The sequence below is a fragment of the Lissotriton helveticus genome, chromosome 9, assembly GCF_964261635.1.
Source record: "Lissotriton helveticus chromosome 9, aLisHel1.1, whole genome shotgun sequence".
In the NCBI taxonomy this organism is placed as follows: Eukaryota; Metazoa; Chordata; class Amphibia; order Caudata; family Salamandridae; genus Lissotriton; species Lissotriton helveticus.
In genome coordinates, this window is record NC_136070.1 from 1,103,907,177 (window position 1) to 1,103,918,051 (window position 10,875).

At 49.1% G+C, this 10,875-nt stretch overlaps 1 protein-coding gene across 1 annotated transcript; it reads right to left on the bottom strand.

The window, feature by feature from the left end:
• Positions 1 to 1,057: 1,057 nt before the first annotated feature.
• On the bottom strand, positions 1,058 to 3,047 carry LOC144783260 (uncharacterized). Its single transcript, XM_078662330.1, has 2 exons — positions 2,442 to 3,047; positions 1,058 to 2,167 (listed from the first exon to the last, which is right to left on the bottom strand). Exons 1-2 carry the CDS (start codon positions 2,860 to 2,862, stop codon positions 1,185 to 1,187), a joined length of 1,404 nt encoding a protein of 467 aa, XP_078518456.1. The 5' UTR covers positions 2,863 to 3,047; the 3' UTR covers positions 1,058 to 1,184.
• Between the last annotated feature and the right edge of the window lie 7,828 nt (positions 3,048 to 10,875).

Below are 10,875 nucleotides of genomic sequence, written 5' to 3' on the forward strand. Positions count from 1 at the left end.
GGTACAGGCTGGAGGCAGACACCATCAGAGACCTCATCAGGGACCTCCAACCCCTGTTGCAGCACCCCACCCCAAGGGCACATGCAATCCCTGTGCAGGTGCAGGTGCTATGCTGCCTACATCTTCTGGCGTCTGGCAGCTATCAAAGTGTAGTTGCTGTGGCAGGAGGGGTGACCCAGAGCAGCCTGTCAAGGTTCTTCCACAAGTTCCTTGATGCCATGATCCAGAGGATGGCCCACTACATCTCCTTCCCTTCCACCCATGCAGAACTGGCACAGACAAAAGCTGAATTCTATCAGATGGCAAGATTCCCCCACATCATTGGCTGCATAGATGGCACACACATACCGATTTGCCCCCCTGCTGACACCGAATACGTATACCGCAATCGGAAGTCACGGCACACCATAAATGTGCAAGTGATATGCAATGCCAAGTGTGTGATCACTGACCTGGTTGCAAAGTTTCCGGGGAGTACCCATGACTCCTATATCTTCCAGAGTAGCGGGATTTATGCACGGCTGATGGCAGGGGAATTTGGCGAAGGATACCTCCTAGGTAAGACACAGTGTCAGACCCCCATTACCAAAATTGCAGTGTGTAATACATGTATGCATGTGAGTAATGTTACCCCTTCTCCTTCCAGGCGACAGTGCATATGCCCTACGCTCGTTCATTCTCACACCTTACCTCAACCCCTCAACACCCAGCCAAAGGAGGTACAACCGTGCACACAAAAGCACGAGGAACGTAGTGGAAAGGACCTTTGGCATCTGGAAGAGCAGGTTCAGATGTCTGCACAAGAGCGGAGGTGCAAGACAATACACCCCCATCACCTGCTGCAAGATTATTGCTGTGTGTGCAATGTTGCACAACCTTGCAGTCAGGAAAGGCACTGAGGTAGAGTTATCCGACTACGAGGACCCCGATGATGACAATGCTGTCCCACTACCACTACCTGCTGGAGTCTCTGCACCATCTGACGGCAGATACAGGCGTCAGGAGATCACAGACAACTATTTCTGAGTGAGTACAGATGCACAAACAGGTCAATGTATGTGTTCAGAAATTAAATTTAATAATGTTGCATCAACGTTACTGCACTGATGTGCAACAAAAGAAAAGTTAAACAACAAGGGGTAGGAATGTCCAATGTCCGGGTTGCCTCACCCGCAGTGGCAGTCCTATTTTTTGCTGCGCTTAGCAGGCCCACTGGGATGAACCTCACCCCCTTCAGAATGCCCTGCAGCCTCAGCTGAGCGTCTGGTGCTCCGGCGCGGCTCTGACGCAGTGCTGGCCGGGCTGCTGCGGCTGCTGCTGTCCCCAGCCTCGCCCAGGACGGGATTCACTGCGGTGTTGGAGATGAGTAGTGTCTCCATGGCTGTTGTTATACGGCCCATGCCCCTAGTGACCTCGGACATGGACTGTGTGAGGCTGGCCTCCATGTTTGCCCCACGTTGGCATGACTGGGCAGTCGCAGCCGCAAGGCGGGTGAGTGACCTGTTCGTGACTCTTGCATCCCTGCGACGACTCAGCTCATGGTCATCCAACCTGGTGCAGAGCTGGGTGATGGCAGTGGTCATTCGGCCAATTGATGTTGCTATGTCCTTGTTGCTGTCAACGAAGGTCTTGAAGCCCTGTGTCATCTCACCCATCTGCAGGTTGTGCAGGCGCAACTGGCGATGGCAGGCCAGGATGGATTTCGCCTGCATCCTCTGAATTGTGACCATGCTGGTCTCCAGCCCTGCGAAGACGCTGCCTCCCGGTGCTGGTATTGGGCTGCTGGTAGCACGTGGCCTACGTGGAATCCTGCTGCCCTGCTGTGTGTGCTCTGGTGTCGCTGGTGTCACGGGGTCTTGTGCAGGAGCCTGACCCGCTGCCCCCTCCATGATGACTAATGGAGCCACTATTCTCCTCCGGGCCGGGGAAGTGGCAGGTGCAGGGTGGCTCTGTGGTGGTGTGTTGTCCGGGGAGAATACCAATGAGGGCGACTGAGACTGAGACAGTCGGGGGGAGTGTGGAGTTGTGAGGGAATGTCCTGTGTCCTCCTCATTTGCCAGGGCACAGCTGTTGTCCTCCTCCTCCTGTGCTGCTGCACTGGTGCTTGCCACTGCCGCACTGGCTGTTGGTGCTGGAGCTGATGCTGCTCCCCCGCCTGATGGTGCCCCTAGGTACAAAGAAGCATTTGTCAAGTGGGTGCTAATGTGTTCCAGTCACAACTATTAAAGCATTGCACATCTCATTACAAACACGTTGATGCTGTATTACAGTTATTTATCTCATGCTTCTGCTGTGGCATTATTGGTAACTTTTGCTGAGTACATTTAGCACGATGCATTGCTCATGTCTGTTGCTAGCTGTACTGGCCTGGGGTTTGGCTGTGCATTGGGTCTGTAGGGGAGGTGTCTGGTATGGTGTGTCAAGTTGCGCATGCTTCTTACCTGTAGCTGTAGCTCGGGATGAGCTATCCAGGTCCCCAATGCCCACGACACTGGCCCTCTCGATGGTCGTCGCCACTAGTTCCTCCAGCTGAGTGAGGGGTGGCGCACGGTTTGTTCCTCCTCCAGTGAGTCCAGCCTGCTTGTGCAGGTCGGCCAGTTTGCGCTTGGTCACGCCACGGATGTCATAAAACCTCTTCTTGAGGTCGTCTAGGCTCCTGTGGGTGACACCAACTGCATTGACTTTCTCCCCGATGTCGAGCCACAGCCTCCTCTTGGTGCTCTCCGGGACAGTCAGGGACTGCCTGCCATATAGCTGGGTGTGCACCCTCACCACCTCCTCCACCAAAGTTTGTAGCTCCATGGTGCTGAATTTAGGATTGCGCTTCCGCCCTGCCTTCTGGCTCTCTGTGCTGGTGTCCATGTCTCTCAGGGATCCTGCTCACAATGCTGCTCTCTCTGTGTCTGCTCAACTCATGCAGCTTTCCAGAATGTTCTGATGAGTTGCACCTGCCTGGGTTGCCACACCCTGTGGGGGAGGGTGCTTACAGCTCATTGGCTGATGTCTTCAGTGTCACTCAACCAGCTCGGCAAAACGGCATTCTCCGAATCGGTATTTTCCGATTCGGTATTTTCCGAATGTGTTCGGTAAATACCGATTCGGAATGTATAATGCCTTCCTATTGGCCTTTCGGCCCATGGGGCGTATTTATTATTCCGAATCGGCGTTTACCGATTCGGTTGGTTCCGCATTTTTTTTTTTCCGATTCGGACTTGTCCGACCCGGCCTATACCGATTCGGTAGTTGGCGAATCGGTACGTATCGACTCTCGATACCGAATGCTACCGATTCGGTATTTTTCCGATGATTATTTCCTACATATCATTTTCCGATTTTGAAATACCGATTCGGTACGGATCGGTATTTTAAAATCGGTAAATGCGTTTTACCTACATCGGGCCCCTAATGTTTTCGGGGGAGGATATTTTCATGTACCGTTGGGTGTCATCCACATTCATATGATATTGGATGTTGGATGGGTGGAGTAATATAGTCAGTGGTTCAATGAAAAGGTTAAAGAGCGTGGGGGAGAGTGAGGACCCTTGGGGGACACCCAGCGTGCAGGGACTGGGATTAGATAGAGTCTGATTGTATTTGATGTTTTGTGTTCTGTTGTTGATGAAAGAGGCAAACCATTTAAGGACCGTCCCTGAAAGCCCCATCCTGCATTCCAAGAGGTTTAGTAGATTGTCATGTTTGACAGTGGGAATGTAGATGAGCGATCAAGAAGATTTAAAAGGCAAGCAAAGTGAGAGCACTGTCCACTATATGAGTGATGGCCGTTTTGGTGCTGTGGCCAGTACAGAAGCCTGATTGTAATTGGTTGAGTAGTTGGAATTTTTCAATGTGTTTGCACAGTTGTTCATGTACACATTTCTCCAGTAGTTTTGCAAAGGTAGGGATGGTTGTGATTTGTTGGTAGTTATTCAAATCTTCCTCGTCTGCTAAGGGTTTCTTGAGAATAGGGAGCATTATGCCAGCTTTCAGGCAGTCTGGGATCTCACCTTGAAGAAGAGAAGCGTTGATGATCTAGGACCAGAGCAGTGCTATTGATCCTATCATTTCTTTAAAGAAGTTGGGGGGAAGGGGATCATTGAAGTGATTTAGAGGTTTCAGGGCCGAGAGTATATTGAGGATGGCAGTGTCATTGAGGGGTGTGAATCGACTCCAAGAGGCATTGTTTTTGGGGGAGAGACAGGGAGGTATGGGATGGGGCATGAGAAAAGAGGCATCAGGAGAGGGTGAGAGTTTGAGTAAAGCTGACTTTAGATCTGATTCTGTATCCCGTTCCTGTTCTCGTTGACGCTAGCTGTTCCGTCCCATTGGCCGAGAGGCAGGGGGCTCCTCCGGCTCGTTCCTTTGGCTCGTTGCTGCGGCCCCCGTCACCTTCTACCATCATCCTCTCAACAGGGGCAGCGGTGCAGCGGTGATGTTTGCCGCGTGCACCTGACGACAATTTTGGCCTGCCGTAGTTCAGTGCAGTGGAGCGCAGTTCACGGTGTCCCAGACCCACAGACTCATAGGGAGGTGTCGTGTGGTGCGGTGAGGAGTGGGCAGTGGCATTCGGCTAATTTCGACCAAATTCTGCCTACTGACCTACTGACCAGTCTGCACGTGCTAGCAGAGTAAGAGCGGAGAACGAGAGCAAGTACGCTGTCTCACCTCGCTAAATCACCGCTTTCCTCGCTAAATCACCGCTTTCACCCGGCTACCCCCTCTGGGGTGGGATTCCATTGAGGCAGCTGAGGCTTTCCACGGCCGCGGCCGTTTGTGATCTGTGGTTCCTGCGGCTTGGGGGTCTCAGCTGCAGCGAGCCTGTGCAGTGGGGGCGCAGTGGTGGCGCTGTGAGAGATCAGGTGTGAGAAATCAGGCGCCAGGAGTTGTACGGGGGCGAAGGAGAGGGGGTGCCGAACCAATCCCCCAGAAGGGCATCAAAACAATAACAAATAACAACAAGGTGGGAGGCGCCACACCAAGCCCCCAGAAGAACATTAACAAAAACAACTACAGCAACAATAACAACAGCAACAGGAAACAGACCCAGCCTCCATACTTCAGTAGTCTTGGGGGGTTCGGGCAGTACTGACAGTTTGACCCAAAATTAACAGGCATTCATAGGGAGTACCTGGGAACCACTAAAGGCACTTCGCTGAGCCTGGATTGGTGAACCGTTGGGCAAGGATTGTTTGTGTAGGGACTTGAAGTCCCAGGAGCCTACCTGACCACCGCACCTGTTCTCCAGAGACCTGCCCACAGCCGCTGCCTCTTAGCTGCTCGCCGCACCCGCAGCACGGGCGCATGTCAGGCGAAGCCCGGACCAAAGGCGGGCCCATGTGAGCCCGTTCGAGGACAGGACGGGGCCCCCCTTACATCCGCCATCAAATCTACACACAAAGGTCAGTACACGTATGTTGAATTATTAGATCGCCTTCGTTACCTGGGCTCTTCTTGTAAAATTCCTGTAATTGAATAGAGGAGCAGCAGTTTTGAAACCCTCCCCTGCAATGACTACCTCTAAGGTGGGGAAGTGCAGGAAGTCCATACCTGGCCTGTCGATTGTGGGCACACTGGACCAGTTTCTTACTAGGGCCTCTTCCATTTTGGCACATGAAATAGAATTGACCGAAAGGAGGTTATCCCTGGATCCCGTTTTTGACAAACGGTCGTCCATGGGCAGGCTGGCTCAGGTGTCATCGCCAATGCAACAACCAACTATAGACATTGCTTCTCCAGGCAATATTGGCGAGGGTAGCCAGCTACATCAAGTTGCTGGAGGTGCGCCTATTTCTTCTGCTAGCACGGATGTCACACCCGCTGCTCCATGTGTTTCCTCGCAAAACCACGAGCACCCCGGGCCATCTATTCCGAGACTGCAAACTCGATCTGCATGCACTTCTAAAGTGGGGGCTAAACTTTCTGTTCCAGACCTAAATTCCAAAAGGAAGCGCGGAGGAGCCCCACTGAAAAATAGAAAAGTGGAAATCCAGAAATGTAGCAATGTGGGGGAAAGTCCAACGATAAGAACTCCACCCAGTCACGATTTATGTCAGCCTACTGTACAAGGGACTACGCCTACATTAAGCTCTGGTGATGTGTTTCCTACAGAGTTTGGAGTAGACTTTTGCTCTAAAATGAAAATTATATTTCCCAAGACATGCCTCCCTCTCTATGATAGACTCAATTCTATAGAAGATAGACTTTCGCATCTTGAACTATTGTTTGTTACCGCCCAGGCCGCAGATGGTATACGGGACAAAGGTAGTATTGGAAATCAAGAGAGGCTGCCTAGGCCAACTAATGTAGTTTGTCACCATTCTGCCCCGTCTGCCACAAATAATGCAGCCAAATCATGCCCCCCATTGTACCGTCTAATGATCCCCTACTCCAACCTAGCTACATTCCTGTGAATAACGATCCAGTAATGAGTAGAAGTGTAGAGAATGGGGGGTAGAGGGACTGAGAACCAACAACCTCCAGCAAATAGCACTCGACCTGTGAAGTATTAAAGAACGTACTACCATGTATAGATCTCCCTCCTGCGTCCATACCGTATGTTGTGGTGCTTGTAGGGGTCCCAGTTTTGAGCCCGGGAAAAAGGGAGGCCTACAGTGAGCTCAAAAATAAATGCATTCATTGGCTGAACTATAATAGGCCACTTCCCACTCAGGTATCTAGCGAAATTCTGTTTGCTCGATGAGTAGACTGGGTGGGGCCTCGGAAAAAAAATACTACGGGTGACTGTGTTGTAATGAACTTTAGGAACAGATGGGCTATTGAACATATCTGTAATTGGGACCCAGTACGTTCAGCAACGCAAATCCAATCCCTTCCCCTAACCTACTTCTATCCTGATACTCCTACTGATTTTAGTTTTAATAGAAGAGGTCAGACCTGGGGGGACCGGGATAGACTGGGTCCTAGTGTTCAGGCAGGGTACGCTAATTGGAAGGGAGCCAACATTCACACCCCTATATTGGCTATGTTTCCCCACAATAACAGATTCAGCGTTCTGAACCAAATATATTGATGGCCGAGGAGTAGTCTGTCTCTATTCCCTAACGTCGACGATCAGGGCCCACCAGAAGTTAAGGACGGTTCTGAGGCAAATTAATGTTCTACCATCTTACCTAGTCCTCAGGGCGGTGAGTGTCCCCTGGAGGCTATTAGAGGTAATGATAGGGGGGGCAGTAGGAGCAAGTACGTTGGTGTACTGCTTGGTGCCTCGTCTCCAGCAACACAGGAGGGGGCAAGCAGTGCTGTAGCTCCGACGGTAGCGGGAAGGGCCTACGTCAGAGACTCGTGGGAGAAGGGGCCAAACCCTAGCAGGGTGGGGATGCATATTGACGGCCCTCTCGCTGGGGACGATAGCTTCATTATGGTACAAAAGGAAACCCTGGGGGGAGAAACTAACGAAAATATTAAAATTCTCTCTTGGAACTTGGCTGGGATTAAAAATAAACTATTATGCCCAGATTGGGGTTTGTTTGTAGAGAAGTGTGATGTCTGCCTAATGTAGGAGACATGGGCTCTGGAAGACAACCAGAGGAGAGGTTTTGCCACTTTTAGTATATTGGCCACAACGAAGGGTAGGGGCAGACCATCGGGGGGATTAAGCATCTGGGTGGGTATGCACCTGGGTGCTAAAGCAGAGCAGATACCAACGAATTCTCTCGATGTACAATGTGTCCTCCTAACTCTCCCAGGTAATATACAAATTGCCCTACTTAACATCTACTCAAAGCCAATGCAGAGTAGGCAAGAGTTCGGAGTAATTGATCAACTGAGGCAGTTTATTTTGACTCTCGACCCTGTAGTTATCTTAATAGTAGGGGGCGATTTTAACAGTCAGTTTGAGCCCCTTACCAATGCAAGCTCAGATGGCTTAGACGACGAGGACCAGTACTGGCATATTCCGGAACCTCAGATTCCACCAGTTAGAGCATGGACACTGCTGGTCCTCCAAACAAACTTGCTTACCCTTTCATCTTCTCTGAGGGCATGTAATGGGAGGACAAAATCGGATAGACCTGGTCTACCCACCTTCAACAGAGAAGGGTAAAATTCTACTATAGATTATATTTTGGTTGAATCCAGAACATGGGATAAGGTTCTGGATTTTCAGATCCACCCGAGGAAAGAGAGTGACAACAATGCTCTAGTTATGACACTCAAACCAGGGAGTTGGGGCCTGTCAAACCCCGCAACAGAGCCCAATTCAATACAACATCCTCTTTCGCTAAATAACAACAGGCGAAGAGTTACAAGGTTCCCCAAACAAACTCGCATACATATACCAACAGGCCGTGCCATACCTAAGAGAAATGGGAGAGGTTGGGAAAATGGATATGCAATCAGGGTTAGAAGATAGGCCTCTGGAAATACACAAACAGTTGACCTCCAAACTGTTTGATGTGTTTTACCCGGAAGGAAGCAAAAAAGCAAAACTTGTCTCAGCCCATCCCTGGTATAATGCCAATTACCGGAAAGCTAAAAAAGATCTCTTAATTGCTGTAAAAGCTAAGGACAAGCCAAGGATTAAGCAATGTAGGCTTAAGTACAAACGGGTCACCCAAAGGGAAAAGAAAGATAGGGAAGCCGATAAATGGGAGGATCTCAGAACTGCACTTAAGTGCAAGGACTAAAAATCTTTCTGGCCAATTGTTAGCTCTAGGGGGAGGGAGGGTAGATTAGCGACAGAAACCAATATAGCTCCAGCAGTTTGGGAAGCAAATTTTGGAGCCCTGTATGCTTATTCAGGCAATGACAATTCTTCAACCCCAATCTCAAGCCTCCTCCATGAGCATCGATTGGAGGGGGTTTGGGAGATCACTCCCTGCGAGGTTGAAACCACCATCGACAAACTATTGCCCAATAAGGTGCCCGGCTTAGACAAGCTCCCAGGGGATCTATTTCGGTCTGAACTGAAAATATGGGCACCATACTTATGTGTTCTTTTTAATGCTATTTTAAAGGGTATGGGCCCGCCGGATACTTGCGTGGTGCAGAGATAGTTCCTATCCACAAAAAAGGCTGTCCTCTTTTACCATCCAATTACAGGCCTATTAGCCTGATAGATATCACCCAAAATATTATTGATGGGACGGATTATTTTAGATAGAGTCCAGGGTTGGATTGAGGAAAACGAGATCTTGAGCCCTTCTCAGGCTGGCTTTAGGATGAGTACATCTACTATTGACCAGATATTCAGACTTCAGGTCTTGTATTTGAAAACAGTGAGTGTGGAGGGTGGCAGCCTCTACCTCGGTTCCTTGACCTGAGGTCTGCGTTTGACCTGGTCCCTAGGGATAAACTGTGTAGTGCATTGCTCGATCTTGGTTTACCACATATCTCCTGGACGTGTTAATGAGGCTTCACACTGAAACCTATGGACAAGTTAGGTGTGGGAAGCACGGAGAACTGTCAGCACGCTTCCCGGTGAAACAGGGGGTGCGCCAGGGGTGCGTCCTGGCCCCCAACTTATTCTGTCTATATAATAATGGGCTTATAGACCACCTACTTGGAGTCAAGGACACCGATACCCCGAGGCTAGTCTCAGGTCAGGTGCCCGCGTTGATGTTCGCGGACGACACTTTGTTGTTGTCCAAGACATCAACGGGTATCCAACGGGGGACACCAAAGGCCTACTAAACTCATGAAGGCAGAACATACATTTATGAGGAATATATTGGGTCTTCCAGTGAGTACTCCGTTAATACCCCTCTGTATGGACCTAGGGCTACTCACTATTGAGGAGGAAGTGGCATTACCGCCACTTACTTACTGGAGAAGATTATGGACAGTGCCTGAACTAGCTTCCTACAAAAACTGGGAGGTATGGGCTGCATTGAGAACTAAGAAAACCCCGTGGCTAACACACATCAAGGTAACTAATAGCAGGATTGGTCTACCCGAGCTCTGGGAAACACCAGATGTAGCTTGCCCAGCACTAACCAGGGCTGATTTGGGTTGCCACTTAATGCACTATAATCTATCGTCTCTTCATGCGAGTTCTACAGGTGGAAGATTGACAACTGAGTTTTTTCAAGTAAAAGAAGATTATAAAAAGGAAACTTTTTTAGACTTGATCTATCCATCACTGGTGAGGAAATTATACATGCAATTCAGGATGGGTAGTCTTCCACACATGTCGTTTACTAGCAAATGGGACAGTAAGAATAACATTGAGTGTCCAGCATGTAAACACAACCTTGAAAATGAAATTCATGTCCTTTTTTTCTGCCATGCTTATCTGGCTTCACGGAAACGTTGGGTGATACCAATTTGCAGAAACATAGGTTTCAGATATTGTGCTCAAGCTTTTAGAGTCCTAAAGTATGACACCCACCCCCCTATTGTTTTTGCCGTTTTGCATTTTTTAAAAGGGATGTGGCATAAACGTAGAAGTTATTTAATGATTTAACTGGACTGTAGGAATATTTGCAGAAAAAGGTAATGAACTCCGTAGATAACCATTTGAATGTTTAATTCGTTTTTATAATGGGATGGATTTTGCCATAGTTTTAAACTTGTGAATAATGTGTATATATATGATTGTGATTGTCCTTGTGTTATTTCATGTTATTTCATTATTTTATTGTTTTTGTATGTATGTATCTTATCTTGCACTTTTATGGTCCGTTGTGACCGAAATAAAGTTATCGACTGACTGATGGTCGGTAGTTATTCAAGTCTTCCTCGTCCCCCAAGGGTTTCTTGAGAATAGGGAGCACTATGCCAGCTTTCAGGCAGTCCGGGATCTCACCTTGAAGGAGAGAGGCGTTGATAATCTTGGACCAGAGCAGTTCTATTGATCCTATCATTTCTTTAAAGAAGTTGGGGGGAAGAGGATCATTGAAGTGATTTGGAGGTTTCAGG